This window comes from Rhipicephalus microplus, chromosome X (assembly GCF_043290135.1).
Source record: "Rhipicephalus microplus isolate Deutch F79 chromosome X, USDA_Rmic, whole genome shotgun sequence".
Lineage (NCBI taxonomy): Eukaryota > Metazoa > Arthropoda > Arachnida > Ixodida > Ixodidae > Rhipicephalus > Rhipicephalus microplus.
Window position 1 is genome coordinate 380,788,440 of NC_134710.1, and position 16,946 is coordinate 380,805,385.

At 43.9% G+C, this 16,946-nt stretch overlaps 1 protein-coding gene across 1 annotated transcript in view; it reads left to right on the top strand.

The window, feature by feature from the left end:
- Positions 1 to 1,597: 1,597 nt before the first annotated feature.
- Positions 1,598 to 16,946, top strand: part of LOC119161933 (uncharacterized) — a 116,883-nt gene continuing 101,534 nt past the window's right edge. The window contains exons 1-3 of the mRNA XM_075876755.1: positions 1,598 to 1,723; positions 7,292 to 7,441; positions 10,830 to 11,102. Of these exons, the coding sequence (XP_075732870.1) occupies positions 1,598 to 1,723; positions 7,292 to 7,441; positions 10,830 to 11,102 (549 nt within the window). The remainder of the gene's footprint in view (positions 1,724 to 7,291; positions 7,442 to 10,829; positions 11,103 to 16,946) is intronic.

Consider the following 16,946-nt stretch of genomic DNA (forward strand, 5'->3'; position numbering starts at 1 on the left):
ACGTTTTTACCCATCACTGCTGACACGTATTTCGAAGCAGTATCGTTTAAACACCATTCGTATATTTATTGATACGAATCCTGAATTGCGTAAGAGGGTACTTTTTATACCCCCATCACCACTATAACTTCTAGGGAAGTTCTTAATAAATCTCTCCTTTGTTTTCATTCGTTTTAGGAAAAATGACTTTCATGGTTTGCAATCACACATACGTCGTATTAGAAGGTACTATAGTAAAAGGCACCGAAACGTGCACCGATTACGTGATATATTGGTATTAGTGAGCACTTACATCATTATCAAAAAAGCTAATTTCGACAAATGAACTCATGAGTACAACTTACTCGGACTCACTCAGACTCAGATCGATTCATGGGTGTGAGTCTGAGAGAGCCCGGATGAGTAATATTTTGGTAAGTATTAGTTCAAGTGAGTCTGGTCAAAGTTAATTTTCGTGAGTGCTAGTGCCAGTGAGTCTGGCTCAGGAAAATGTTGGTGAGTCCGAGGCTCAGTGAGCCTCTCAAGATACACTGTATGAAAGAGTCTTAGCGACCACCACATTTTTTGCCGACCTGGCGTTAGACGCAGATGTAGGCGAATATGTGTTGGAACATGCTTCATTTAGCACTAAATCCTACAGCATCTTTAGTTTTCTGTTATGGGAAAAGTATGCCATTCAAAAGTCCCTGCGTAAAGTGCAACTATGTCTACAGCTCTCAATACCCTAGCGTTAAAGTATATGCAAGACTTATGTGCACAGCTTGCTGCTATCTAGCTTCTACGTTTTTAGCTTTATGAACGGAGGCACCTCTTCAAGAAAATCCTCGTTATAGCGCATGTGCTTTGAGAAGGCAGAAAACCTGATGTCCGCAGCATTGAACTATGGGACACACACTTGCCGAACAGGGCATTCGGTTCCTTGAATATGTCACTTGAGAAAAATTTAGTGCTATTGATAGACGAAAAACTGCAACAAGATAATAAAATTATAACTTTAGGGTATAACGTTGCAAAACCAGAATATGGTTATGCGAAACTCCCTAGTGGAGAGCACCGAAAATTTTGATGAGACTACCCGGGTTTTTTACCTTGCACTCAAACCTAAGCATACGGGCTTAAACTATTTTTACCTCTATAACAAATGCGGGTCATGGCCGGGATTTGATCGCACGACCTGCGGTTCAGAAGTCGAAACGGTAGGCTGCAATTCTGGTCGTTAAGGAAGGCAGAAAACCTGAAGAGAAGCTTTATATTACTATGTATAAGAAAGGCAGAAAAGGATTGAGAAGCTTTATATTACTATTGTAAAATTGTTTTTTGTTTTAAAAAATGGGGTAGCGCTCAAATTCGTTACTTGTGTGCGTGTGAGTTTAATGCGGAATATCTTTTTTTTCCGAATGAGTAGAATAGTCTGTGCGAATGTATCTTACATTCCTTAACAGCTGCGAATTACGGCTGTTTTGTACGCAGTAACATCTGAAGCAAGAGGCTACATTAAACAACTTGTTCGTCTGCGCTTGATCTGATGTGTGTCGTGTGTCGTTCCTAAAATTACGCATTTATACCAACTTACTACGAATAACTTGACCGCAGAAACATGGCATCACCCGACCGTTCTAGCCAGAAACAGCAAGCCCTGTCTTCATTTTACAACAAGTTTCTGACGTGCCTGGGTGCCACCTCTCCGATCCTGCTGTGTCCCCTTCTCTTCGAAGGCAGCAAGGTGCGCGAAGCGACACTTTCACAAGGAGAAATAGCAGACAATACGCCGTCCTTTCACGCCATTCAAGTAGAATGAAAGTAACATGATCGGCGAAAGAACAACATGGGACATGACACTTAGTAGTCGTCAATTCCTTTCCGGTCATATGTGGTAAAAAGTATGCATGCCAAACAGGCAGATTCATGGATTATCGCTTTCGAGAACGCAACTTTAAGATGAAAAAACTTACTTCGTCAAATAACGTCACTATGCATTTTGCTCCCTGCGGTTGCAAGTTTGTTCAAACGGGTGTATCCGCTGGTTTGAAAATCTGACCAGCTCACGAAAGAAATCATTGAAGTGGGGGTGCTAAGAAGTGGAGAGTCTCTTAGTTGCCCATCAACCTTTTTGTCAGATGAGAAAATCCTATATTAATCACGTAACCGCGAGTATGATTTGCTGGTGGATTGGATTGTCTGCTCCTCTTTCCCTTATTTGCTGAAATACTGAAAGACAGAAGGTGATCGTCTCCGTTTAGATAACTATCGGTCTATTTCACTAACGTATTCTTGACGTAAATAATTGAACATGTTATTGCAAAAATACCTGAATGTGTTTTCTGACGACAAAGTTTTCACCAGCTCTCAACACGGTCGCGAAAAAAAGATATTTTACAGTCAGTCAGGTATAATTACTGTCATTCACACTTTTGCTTGTGCTAATGTCCACATTGATCAAATTAATTTAACTTCTCTGGACTTTAGCGAGAATTTCGAGAAGGTATACCTTATGCCAAACTAATAGTTAAGCTAAAACAATATAATATTTCTGAATTGCATGTTTCTGCGATAGCTGAATACTTCAGAAATCGCGAACCATTCGTGGATATAGGTGGACACCGCTCGGCCTGTCTGCCAGTCTCTTCTGGGGTACCGCAGGGAAGTGTATCGAAACCTTGGTTCTTCCTCCAGTACGTCAATGACATTGTTGATGTTGCTAAACTGACTGTCCAAATGAGGCTATTCTCAGACAACTGTGTGATGTTTAAAGGAGAACTGACATCAAATTTCAAGATCAAGATGTGCTTATCATTCGATCGCTTGGTATGCATATGTCTTGGCCAATTTTGAATTGTATCCGTCGCGTGGAAGTTATTTTAATTCGATTTCAAACAACGTAGAAAAGCCAAGGAGGAAAAAAAACGGAAAATAGACTGCCCTGTGACAACGACACTAGTGCTACGTGTTCAATGTGATACATTCCACAAATACCATCATGAATGACGATACGCTATTGTCAATGACGTCGACGATCTCAGTGTGTTTGGAGTCGACTCCCGGCCGTGCTCTCACTAATGGCTCTCCTTGCTGTGTTGAAGCGTGCGTGCGATTCATCGTCTCGCATTGACTTATTTGATATGTGCTCCACAGCGTGAGTACGATCATTCAGAGTGACAATACGTGCCAGAGTGTCGGGGAACCGCTGCGCAGTGAGAATATGCAAGTCGAGGCGCGGAAAAAGCGGAAATTGCGTGGCGTTTCATGCCTTTTCAAGCCACAAACCTCGACGCAGCCGGTGGGTCGACTTCGTACGCGCCGATGGACAGACGGACTGGACGCCTAAGAGTAATAGCCGCATTTGCTCGCTTCACTTCACGCCGAGCTGCTCCAGGTTAAATCCTGTGTTGGCGAACGAGATGGGTTTCACTGCCACAACGAGGCCCCTTCTCGAAGCCGGGGCTAAAGGGAGAGGGGAAGCGCGAGTTTCGCTACCTAACCTAGCCAGCGGAAAACGCATGGAGGGGCTTTAGTCTTCATTATCAGAGACACAGCTAGAATGACTGCCCGTGTGCTCCTAGCAGACGAAATGCCAGTGTGCGTGACGTCACGGTTTTTTGTGAAAGCAGTAGCAGCTGTGCAGTGGCCTCAGCGTGGCTGTGAGGTAGCGCTGACAGCACTCCAATATGGCGGGCTTTCGACGAATTGTGAACCCTGTTCGATAGCGGATATATAAATCAATATTACAGATACGCATTCGAACCTCAGATGCACTTTAGGTCACGAATCACTACCAGGAGGCCGATAGCTACTCGCTGACGCAACAATCTTGACATGATCAAATTTGATGTCAGTGCTCCTTAAAAGAAGTCACCTGCGTTAGTGAACAAAATGACTTGAATGAAACCCTCAGTTGAAGTTTGCAATGGTTCTACCATTGAGAGATGAGTTTCAATGTAGAAAGAAGTGTTTTTTTACCAATTTCCTGAAAAACAGTGAGCCTCTCAACATCCATATATATAATTATTGATTGGGCTCCTCTCTACCTAAAGAAGCGTCTAACTATAAATATTTAGGTGTCACAATTTGCAACAACCTCTCCTAAACATCAATGTGCAAGTCATATGTTCCTCTCCCTTCCGAAAACTGTGCTTTCCTAAATACAAACTTAAACATGCTGAGGCCTCTGTTAAAGTTCTCGCGTATTATTCTTTAATTAGGCCGAAGCTCGAGTACGCTTTCATTGTATGGGAACCATACACAAAATATAACATAAAAAGTCTTGAGCGAACCCAATGACAAGCTATCCAATTTGTTTAAAATAGGTTTTCTACTTTCGGATCAACGACTGAACTGATGAGGTGGAATGATATTTGCACTCTTGAATCACGTCGGAAAGAAACTGTGACTTGACTGTTTTTCACTGTTACTTGCTAACGAACTCGAACTCAATCCGGCAGCATATTTATGTCCACTATTCAGGAGGCCTACTCGCCAACATCACCCGAATGCTTTAACCCCTATTTTTTGGGAACTCACCAAGTCATTTTGTTCCGCGCACTATTAATGATTGGAACAAGCAACCAATGTAAATACTATCCTTTATTTTGCACAGTCGTATTGTGTAGGGTGGGTTAATTAAAAATGTTTTTTATTTCAGGTATTTATGCTAAGGGCTGTATATTTAACTAACAAGATTGATTGACTTTTTTTATGTTCTGCCAGACGTGCATGAACTTCTTGTCTGCAGTACGTATTAAATAAATAAACAAACAAACAAATTATAAATGAAAATGCATTACATTACATGGTTTTGTATATACACGTGATCACGTGAAACAGATGTTAGTCAACGCTTTGTCTCGTTTGTTCCCACACCATTCATGACAATCTTCTCGGCACTGCCTGGCAAGTGCACTACCAAGCTAGCCCATCAGTCCAGGCTTTGGTGTTCTTGCTGTCTGCTCAGTGCCTTGAATATATTATCCGGGAGGCACGACTGAATACGAAGCAAGGATAGTCGTTTCTGGATTCCGGAAATATAGATACGTGGAGTTCTACGTCCCAGAACTACGGTATAATTATGAGGGAAGGGACGTCGTAGCGTAGGGCTCCGTCAATTTTGATCATCTGGTGTTCTTTTACGTGCATCGAAACCGCACAGTACAAGAGCCTCTACGATCTCGCCTCCATCGTAATGCGACCACCGCAACAGGGATCAAAACCCTCACTTCCGTGTCAGCAGCCGAGAACCATAGTTCTTGATCCAACGTGGCGGCCGTAATCCAGAAAAAGAACTTAAACGGAAGTGTCATTGCTGCTTGTCAGACGACCTTGAGTCTCTGTTTTGAAGCCGTTGCGATGTTCTAGCGAGAAAAACATAGACATCGAAAGAAAGATTTTAGACCCTGGTGGCAGAAACAAACACCTGTACGAAAGTCAATATATCCACCATGTTGCAGCGCTTTTATACATGCAACCTTGTATAAACTGACAGTAATAATTTGTGTAGCACTTCATTTCGTTTACACTAAACTGATTTGCTGTAATACAAAAGCATTGCCTGTTAGAGAAAAAAGAAGGAAAAGACGTTTCCAGTTTTAAATTTCTTTTTGAAATGCAGTGCCCATGACTTCAAGCGTACACATGTAGAACAGTTTTATGTTTTTGAACACAGGTAGGCCTACGTCCTCATTATGGTTAAAATTATAGCGACGTCCGCACGTAACTTCCGCCATAAGCGCTGAGGGCTGCGATGTGCGCCAACAAAACGGTGTTGTGAGACGCCATAAGCGATAGTTATAGAGCGAGAACAGAACGACGACACAGGGACAAGAAGGACACGAAGGACACGAGCGCCATTAGCGTTGTGAGACGCCATAAGCGTTGTGAGACGCCATAAGCGCTGAGGGCTGCGATGTGCGCCAGCAAACAAACCTAATTTGTGAGACGCGACTCACATCCAACCGCGACGCAGCTCGTCGGCATACCGTTTTTTTTTCTCGTTGCTTCACTGAGGACACCAAATGAAAAATTGAAAACTCAGCAGAAACTGCGTTAGACAGAGCGTCTTTTGCCTACCAAGACAGCGCCACCGCATTTTCGTGACGTAAGTCCGGTGGAATTTGTCTATAAGGCGTGTCAGCTATGCATGTGCGGATATTACCTTAGGAAAGCTTAGGGGTAGGCTCGCTTCTTCGTAGAAAGGATTGATTTGCTGGGTAGTGGGTATGTCGCATTTTCACATGCCGTAGCTACAATGGGCTCTATGAAGGCCGCTTCGGAAGCTGTGAGTTCTGCGCAGGCCTGGCGTTTTGCGCGCAATATTTCGAACAAAAAACGAACTGCAATGTTTCTGAAAACAAAGCTACATCTTTTTATTAGTCGAATTTTTCGGACTATTGAGTCGAGCAGATTTACTTAATATATTTGATATGAAATAGAGACTCGATGCGAGAACTTGGGGGCTTCGGTCATAACATTTTGAGCAAGTTCATTTTCCCTACGTTTCGTACAGTTATGAGGAACTTCTGATTAAATATTCGGTTCATCGCTTCGTCATATGATTGCTGGTTGGCAGTATTTTGAAGCACGTTGAAGTTATGTCCGTCAATCAGTATAGGCATACAGTGTGAAAGCATGCTCAACCATACCACCAAATGAACTAATGGCCATGACAAGTGGTAATTTTGAGAGGGCATGCTTTATGCCAAAATTGTTAAACTAGTGAAGGCTCTAATATGTCTACAACATTTATACAGAGGCGACTGAAACGCGTGAGCAGCACGAAGTACTGCTGTTCGCACTTGTTTGCATGGAGAACTCCAGTGCATTTCAATGGCGTCAATTTGAGTAACGGAGCGCATAGATACGACATAGTTCATGTTACTCTCTACTGGGAGATTACCATGAGCAATTCGTATTGTTGTGCTAGTGCATAAGCGCACATCGGGCATTTCAACTCGATGGAGCATTCGCAACCTGTATTTCTTATCTCTACTTTTCACAACCCCACCACTCCCTCTTTTGGTCCATTGATTTCAAAATGAAGCAGTTATTTAATTTATAGTAGATGAATAAATGAATCATTGTTGTTTACTACGCTCAAAAACTCAGTGAACATGACGTTGTGGTGATGAGCGCATTCGATTCCAGCTGCTGGCAAATCATGCCGATGAAGGTTCCTGCAGTTGTCAATAAACTCATGGGGTCTTTCACTACGGCCAACCCCATTACCAGATCAAGGTAGTGAAGCAGGCCCGCTAAATGTCCAACTCAATTGCAGTCATTAAAACACTCGCTTCTTGTGCAGGAGTCGCGCTGTGGATTCTGCATATCAACGGTGTCTATCCTGCTGCTCGCCGAAACCCTCCCGGCGCCCATTACTGCATTGCTACCGCTCCTTCTATTCACCGATCTGGGTCTCGCCGACGATGCATGCCTGCATATGTCCGCGTTTTCGGTACGTCTTGCGCAAGTATGCTTTTACTAGGTAAGCATACCGAATCGCTTTCCGTGAAAAATCGTGTGTGCTTTCCTGTATGTAACGTAACAGCTGATGGAAGTATGAACTAGGGGCCACGTGGTATACTACACGGGGACACAGAAGAGAAGCACGACAGACACGTACACGAAAGGAAAATATTTATGTAAAAAAGGTTAAAACGATAAAGCTTGACTACATATAATGGGATATGATCACACGTTACCTTGCGAAAAAAATTCTTTCGTCGACAAATAGACAGGTGACGTACAAATGCATAATGAACTTTCTTGCGCAATATGGGCGGCTTCTATGATGCCTCGAGCACGCTGGTTCTGATTTGTTCCGTTTATTGTGGTTTATTCAAACAGGTGGGTGCATCCGCAGCAACGCCAATGAACAGCTAAAGAACCTTTACCATTGCGCATATTATTGCACTCACGAAGACGGTCACTTTCACGCCCTACTATCTGGCCTACATACATGCATCCCCTGTGTCAAAGTGGACTCATGACTAGTGATAGTGCAATTCGTAAGGCCACGAAAACAAACAAACGAAACTCTGGCGTGCACTCAAAGCTAATGTGAAACAATCATTCTAAAGAAACACACACAGGGTGCGCGAAACAGTTTTCACAAAAAAAAAATGACGCCTTATTCACCAAGTGAATAATGAAGAAGGAACTTGCTGCGGAGACTAAATCTGGTAAACTGTGAATCCTCCGTACATCCACTCAACCACCATTCATAGACATGCCCTATAAGGCACAGCTAAGGTATTAAAATGTTAAACACCTACAAATAATAATAATAATAATAATAATAATAATAATAATAATAATAATAATAATAATAATAATAATAATAATAATAATAATAATAATAATAATAATAATAATAATAATAATAATAATAATAATAATAATAATAATAATAATAATAATAACAATAATAATAATAATAATAATTACTATTAATAATAATATTAATATTATTAATGATACTAATATTATAAAGATGATTAGTTGCTGTGCCTACCCCCCCCCTACTCCACGAAAATCCGTGAATTTAACCAGAATTCTCAAGCGCCTCGTGCCTTGGAACGGTGCCAACTATGGGCGCGCCAATGAACGCCGCTCGCGTCGGTTGCGTCTCGCGTCGGTGCTTGCATTTTGCTAGTGTAGCGTCCCTTACCAAGCGTGCCCTTTTATGCAAGAGAGACGTGGGCATCACGTTCTATAGCGATCCCATCATTTTCCCCAGAGGGAGCGTGGCTACGCCATTCTGTGAATATGCAAATATGTATGTACATATAAGAGAAAAAAAGAAAAGAAAGCAGGTCAGAAGAAACTTTTCCTCGAACTCAACACCAGGGATTCTAAACTGCGAGCCTTATATCGCAGCGGAACGCGTTAGTCAAATCATCTAGGCAGCATATGTTCTCCAGCATCGTAAAAGCTTATTATTTATCTACACCCTTTTCCTTCAGTGGTACGCAAAGCACTCAGTGTTATAGAAACAGAGTTATATAAATGAATCACGACAAGAGGACACAAACATAACGCTTACTAACAAGCATATTTTATTGCATTTGCACATCAATATATATATATATATATATATATATATATATATATATATATATATATATATATATATATATATATATATATATATATATATATATATATATATATAGGAAAAAACACAATCAAAAAGTCACAACTTTGCCGCAAAGGCGAAGCAAAGAACAACAATTTGAAAGGTCACGCGCCGAATGGAAAGCAGATCAAAACGTGCCCCGCGTTTCTCGCGCACAAGTTACGCACGAAACGTACTCACAGGTACGGATGCACACGAATAAGCGTCTCATTCGTTACTTCGCTGAGTCTAAAAGCACATGCTTTACGCCAATGGAGACTGCAACGATTGCAGTGACATTTGTGCGCCCGATAACTACAGCAGAATCGTTCCACGCCTAGCCCGAGGCCAGCCAAGGCGTACGATCTTCCCTTCCTCGCCACCGCGAGATAAGGGCGCGCAAGGGAGCGTCGCTTGCCTTCTCTAAGCTGGACAAAGTATGCGTAGGAGATTAGAGTGGGCGCCGCTGCGCGATGTGGCGTCTTGCGATCATTCCGCAATCTTTCTGGTATTGCCGAAAACAAAGCATCGGTAAGTGGTAGATGTAAATAGCTTGCCGTTCGAACGGTGAGCAACGTTTTCCGGGGTGGCTCAATGGTTAACGCCTCGCTTTCACGACTCGGAGGTCCCTCGTTTGATTCTACGCGCCGGAGGACTTTTTTTCTGGATTATTTTCATACTTTGCGTTTTCATACATATACGGTGCATGACGTCGACGCCGACAGCAAAATCCAGCCGAGAGTGTCCGTATGATTGCTATCGCCAGAATACATATTGGGGAAGAAGATATCGCTGAAACAATGCAAAATCACGTTTTGAAAGATACATAAATTTATTTCTGCGATGCCTTAGCTGAGCTACGCTGACACAGCAATTTCTCCTTTTCTGGATGCATGAAGCCTCAAAGAGTTTATGTTTGCGTTGCTCTATATAAGTCCGTAGTATTTAACAATGTTTAAAAGCTGGCTCGAAATCAAAGTTCGTCTTGTGACCTACAATGTGATCGCTCGCAGACCCTTTTTGCGACCATGCATGCATGTTCTCGTAACCTCTCATTGACACATCGGCCGGTTTGGCTGATGAAGCACCATTCGCAAGATAGTGTAACCTTATAAACAGTGTTCCCTCGGCATCAAACATATCATTGCGCGTGCGTGCTTCTTTTCGCAAAGAGCTGTTGCTTGTTCACCAATCACCTTCTTGCAGGATTGGATCCTAAATGACTTGGCTGTGAGCCTTAGTTCGTCAAACATTCCAGTTTCTCGCTGCCGAATTCATCGCTCCGCCTTTGAGATGTAACTCTGGCGTTCGTTTTTTTATTTTCGCGCCGCAGGTAATAATATGACATGTGTCGATGACTGGAGTTACGAACAATTACACCCACTATATATGCACTATGCGACCGGCCTATGGTAATTGTTCATTCATACGCGCAAGCCCTAATTATTCTGTGGTTACCAGTTTACATGTAACATGGCGTATATTTCGTACTAACAAATTCAATGAAGAAAAGTGAGGGAGACTAGTGTGTTACGAACGCACTAAATATAGGGGAGCCAATGAATGTTTGCTTGCTTCTCAGAAAGCTAGGTTGTCTGTAGCGTCACTGAGCGCAGCAGTTACCGTTGTTGGAAGCTTCAAATATATTGCGAAATAGAGAAGTCAGTGAATTCTCTCTCCCCTCACAACGTCCCGTAAGTTAAATCTGTGCATTTTAAAATTGAAGGTCACCACTCAGCTTGCCTTCCTTGCGCAGAAAACCCTTCTGATGGTATTAGGAGAAGTGATGATGGTGTTCCTCTTGTGCTTGACGAGCGTGTACCAGCGCGTTTCACTGCTGCTCCTGGAGGCATTCGGTGCTCGACTGCATGTGGTGGCGCTGATCTGTATGACCGCCGCACTGCTGACACCGTTCATTGTCCACGACACACTCGCCGCCCTGCTCGTACTCTCGCTCGTCAGGAGGCTCGTCGCCGACTACATGAGTGAAGGCGTCCAGGTGAGTCCATGTGGATTTACTCATTCATTCACTCACTCACTCACTCACTCACTCACTCACTCATCAACTGACACTCCCTATTTCACCCAGTCATTGACTAACTCAATCAATCACTCGCTCACTCACTCTCCTTATCTCACACACACACTAACTCACTCACTCACCCCCTCTTCACCCGCACACGCACCATAGCAGTAACTTATATGAGACACACTGATTGCGAGTCCAGACAAAGCCTCAGACAGATTTGTTTGGCGTTCATTGCATGAACTTTAGACTTTGTCAGCAAGTAGCATATCAATCATGCTTTATATACAAGGTGTTTTTAAGCAAATGTTTTCTCAGAAAACTATACTAGTTAGCCACTTGCCGTCTTCACAGAGAATGTTTAGGCTGAGGCGGAAAGATCTAACCATCAATTAGATCACTCGAAAGGAATAATTATCAAAAATATCTTGAATAACGTTAAATTATATTTTAGGGTGGTTTTTAGGGTGGTTAAAAAATAAAAAGGTAATGTCATAATCAATATAGTGAGGATAACTGAGGTGACGGAGGAGTTCTACAGAGAGCTGGATGAAAACCCAAACAACCTGGATGATATCGTAAAAAGCAATGGTAGCCCAGAGAAGTCTAACATCCTAACATTAATGACAGGGGAAGTAAGGAAACTCTAGAAGGAATGCAAAGAGGCAAAATCGCTGGTGCGAATAAGGTAACAACGGACCTATTAAAAGATTGCGGATAAATTTTGTTACAAAACTGGTCACCTTGTATACGAAGTGTCTCTTGACGGGAATGGTACCAGAATCTTGGGAGAATGCCAAAACCGCCATAATTAATAAGAAAACAGAAGTCAAGAAACGAAAACTTACAGGCCGATCAGCTTATTGTTCGTTGTCTACAAACTATTTAAAAGTAATAGCTAATCGAAATAATGCAATATTAGAGTTCACCAATAAAGGTACCAAGGAGAATTACGTGAAGGCTACTTCACAATCGACCATCTTCATACTATTAATCAGCTAATCAAGAAATGTGCGGAATACAACCAAACCATGTATATAGCCTCTATAGATTACCAGAAGGCGTTTAACTTAGTCGAGACATCAGCAGTTATGCAGGCACTACGAAATCGAGGCATAGACTAACCCTGTATAGGAATACTGAAAGAAAATCTACAGCGAATCCAGTGCCACCATAGTTTTGCATAAAGAAAGCGACATATTCCCAATAAAGAATGGTGTAAGGCAGGTAAACACTATCTCTTCAATGCTATTCACCGCGTATTTACAAAGGTTTACAGGGCTCTACATTGACAAGAGTTAGGGAGAAGAGTTAACGGAGACTATCTTAGTAACTTTCAGTTCGCTGATGACACTTTCTTGATGAATAAATCAGGGTGCGTATTAAAGCTCATGATTACTGAACTGGACACAGAAAGTGGAAGAGTTGGTCTAAAACTTCATCTGCACGAAACTAAAGTATTGTGCAAGAGTCTCGGCAGAAAACGGCACTTTGCATTGGGTGGAGAGACGCTGGAAGTTGTGAAGGAATATGTCTACTTAGGACAGGTAGTAACCGCGGAGCCAAACCATGAGAGCTAAATAACTAGAAGAATAGGGATGGGGTGGATTCCATTCGGCAAGCATTCTCAAATCATGAATGGTAACCAACCACTAACCCTCACGAGAAAAGTCTATAACAGCTGCACCTTGCCGGTGCTTACCAATGAAACTTACTTGGAGCTTACCTGGAGCTTACTGGGGTTCACATGAAGGCTTACAAAGAGGGTTCAGCTTAGATTGAGGATCGCAGCGAAGGATGGAACGAAAAATGATAGGTGTAACTTTAGGACACAAGAAGAGAGCAAAGTGGGTCAAGGAACAAACCGGGTAAATGATATCATAGTTGAAATCGGGAAAAAGAAATGAACATGGGCCGGACGCGTAGCACGTAAGGAGGACAAACACTGCTAATTAAGCGTAACTGACTGGATTTCCAGAGGCAAATGTACGAAGGGCCGACAGAAAGTGAGGTGGGTCAGTTAGATTAAAAATATTTCAGGTAAAACGTGGCAGAGGAAAGCGGGGGACATGATTGATTGGCGGATGATGGTTAAAGGCCTCCTTTGCCCTGCAAAGGAAGCTTTTAACCATCAGGCGTAGTCAGGCAGATGGCGTAGTCAGGCAGATGATGATAAGAATGATTATCATGAAGTTCATACTGTAACAAGTTTAACAACCTCACGACAAGGATGTTCTGTTTACATGATTTAATGAGGGCGAACTTGTGCCCAAGGTCAAAGGAATAACACAATAGTTAGGAAAAAAGAACCAAATGTCCGTAGTCCTCGTTTGCCTCTGCCTAGAGCACTGTCGATTCTTCTTCACGCACGATGGTCGCTCCGTAGAAGCTCATTCACATGCTGGGCCGGCTCGTACATTCTGGCTGGCTTCATCTGTCACAGCGGTGCCGTCACTGTTCCTCTCTGTTAACGACATCTGCATTATACTGTTCGTTAACAATTCCTCGTAATACTATGGCTAAGTTGTTCTACATCAAAAATATAACCAACCCAGCTGTTGAAAATCGAAGGCGTTGCACGCAGCTTCAGAAATCCAGTCCCATTTCTCAACCGCGATGCCGCAGAAACCAAAACTGGACGCACCAGGTGTGCCGAAACGGCAGTCCCTGTGCTGCATCACGCGCAAACCTCACATTACGTAATTCGAATGCTGGCGTGTCGAGCATAAACCTCACCGCTCGAGGAACTTGTCATCCTTGCAGAGCGTGTCGACCATTGGTTTTTTTCATGTAATGAGCGTTTTTTACTGAGTATTTGTATTTTACCTCGTGGAAGGTGTCACGCTTTAATATTTGGGCACAAGCCTTTAATGTCTCGTAGTCGTGATGGCCGGTGCTCGGTCCCTTGGCACGGGGCCAGCATCGGCGTCTTTCCCTCTGGCAGCAAGATAAATGAGCTTTATGGCTGCTGGAACACGCATGTCGTCTCCACGATGAGCAATGTGCGAGAATACGCATGCGAAACGAAGGCAGATTAGTCACGTATCTCGCGTCGAAAAGTCGAGTATTTGGGGAGTGTTTATGCTACACAACAATAATCATCTACTTCCAGTACTTTCCAAGTGCTATCAACACGGTTCTGGTAGTTCGCGGTCGCGGATGGCGCGTGCGTTATAAGTGTGACATAGCATTCCCACAGGAAAGTGGCCGGTGCCGGGTGTTCAAATAAGAAAATGCGAGCAAGTCAAATAACCATGATTATTGTTTAGCAGAGCTACTCCCCGAATACCTAATTTTTTTTCCTAGATTGTAAAGAGAAGTTGGCGTGAGATGCGGCACAGTGGCCCCTCTTTCGGTGCACCCGGCGTGCTCAGTTTCGTTTTATGCGGCATCGCGGTCTGGAAATGCAACGCTTGATCTCTGAAACTACGAGCGATGAGCGATATTGTAGATTCTTGAAAGCTTGGCTGGCCATATTTGTTGACGTAGAACGAATTCGCCCTATGTACAACCAGCTTCAAATGGATGATAAAATATTCAATTGAAATAGTTTTGTAACTATTCAATTCCTAATGATGTAGTTAGTTGCAAAATCTTTTCACCGGCCTCGAGTTAGGCTTTGAAGACAAGTGCCTAAGATACTTTTTAACAATATATATATATATATATATATATATATATATATATATATATATATATATATATATATATATATATATATATATATATATATATATATATATATATTGTAAAGAAGAGGAAGTACTCCGGCGCAGAGGCAGCAGCATCGAGTGTGCAGCAGCGGCTCGAGCTCGGAAATTGCGGCTGGTGCATCGCCTTCCAAGCCTTCCAAGCGTCAACCTTTCTGCTTAATAAATCTCCTTTATAATTGGTGGAGCCGTGCCGGGTACCGTCCCTTACACCTTCCCGCTACCATCCTGGAACTCCGTTCTCGACGGCTACCTTCTGCTATGCCGGACGCCGATCAGCAGACGCTTCCATCTCTTCCGGCCACCTGTCCAGGCAGTGTTCCTCAGCGGGAGCCTCCAATCTTCAGTGGAACAGATGACAACGACGTTGAAGAGTGGCTCTCGACTTTCGAACGGGTGAGCGCTTTAAACAGATGGACGGACGCGGACAAGTTGACACGCGTTTCGTTCTATCTCGCGGGTGTAGCCAGCCTTTGGCTTAGAAACCACCAGGCAGACGTCCGAACGTGGCCGCAATTTAAAACGTCGATTGTAGCAGTCTTCGATCGACCTGCCGTCCGAAAACTTCGTGCCGAGCAGCGTTTACGCACATGCGCACAAGAAACGGGTGAAACCTTCACAAGTTACATTGAGGACGTCGTCGATTTGTGCAGACGCGTGAACGCAGAAATGACGGAAGCTGAAAAATGTAAGCACATCCTCAAAGGAATTGACGACGACGCTTTTCAAATGCTCTTGGCAAAAAGCCCGACCACTGTTAACGACGTAATTAGCCTCTGCCAAAGCTACGATGAATTGCGGAAGCAGCGAGCTCTGACAAGACGTCCTCCAGCGCACGATTTGGCATCGCTGTCTAGTGTGATCAGTGGTCATGACCACGCGTCACTAATAGCCGAAATAAAAGCATTTGTCCGCGAAGAAGTTGCACGACAGCTTTCCTTGGTGCCTTTCACACCAGAAGCTACCACAACGTTACCATCGTCTCTACGTGACGTCATTCAAGGAGAGGTCGCCGAGGCCTTACCAGCTGCTCGCGAGCCTAATCTTGTGGCTGCTCCTCTCACCTACGCCGCGGCTGCAGCCATGCCAACTCGCAAGGCGCCTGCGCCTCCGTTACAGCCTCGCGCGAGCTATCCCCCAGCTCCAGTTCACTGGACCAGCACTAACACCGCCAACCCGTGGCGCACCCTCGATAATCGCCCGATATGTTACGCTTGTCGATACCCCGGACACGTCGCAAGGTATTGCCGCCGCCGGACGCATATTACCAATGAAAACCGCCGTGAGCTTTTCTTCCCGCTTGACTCCAACGCGCGATACGGTCCCTCCACTCCAATGCCAGCCCGCTACCAGGACGACCACCGCCCTCGGCCGGGACGTCTTCGCTCGCCCTCTCCACGCCGCCGCTCGCCTTCTCCTATGCGTCGACGGCCCGCACCTAACGAGGAGGAAAACTAGACGACGCAGTTCCTGAGGCAAGAACTGCGCAAGTTTCGGTTTGCCCAAGTCCTCATTTGTCACCTACCAATGTTATTGATGTGTTCGTCGAAAATATCCCTACTGTCGCTCTTGTAGATACCGGTGCAGCTGTTTCGGTTATAGATGCGGGATTTTGTCGCTCAATTCGTAAGGTTACGACGCCTTTCTCCGGATTATCGCTTCGAACAGCCAGTGCTCAACCTGTTCAACCAACCGCAGTATGTACAGCCCGCGTGACAATTCAGGACGTTCTGTATACGATAGAGTTCGTGGTTCTTTCATCATGCTCCCATAATATTATTTTGGGATGGGACTTTTTGTCGCGTCATAATGCTGTAATCGACTGTGCTAGGGCTGAGGTCGAATTTTGCTCACTGGATGACCAAGCGTCCGTCGACACCCAGTTTGCCGCTAAACTTGTCGTTAGCAATGACACCTACATCCCTCCATGCTCTTTTGCGTTCGTGCCAGTTTCATGCAGCGCCATATCCGACGGCACGGTGTTCTTCACACCATCTCCAATATTCGTCGCCCGAAGAGCCCTCCCCCTGCCTTTTGCTGCTCTCGATCTTGTAGAAGGGTCAACCACAATGCCAATTTATAATCATGAGTCGTCGTCTTTATCCCT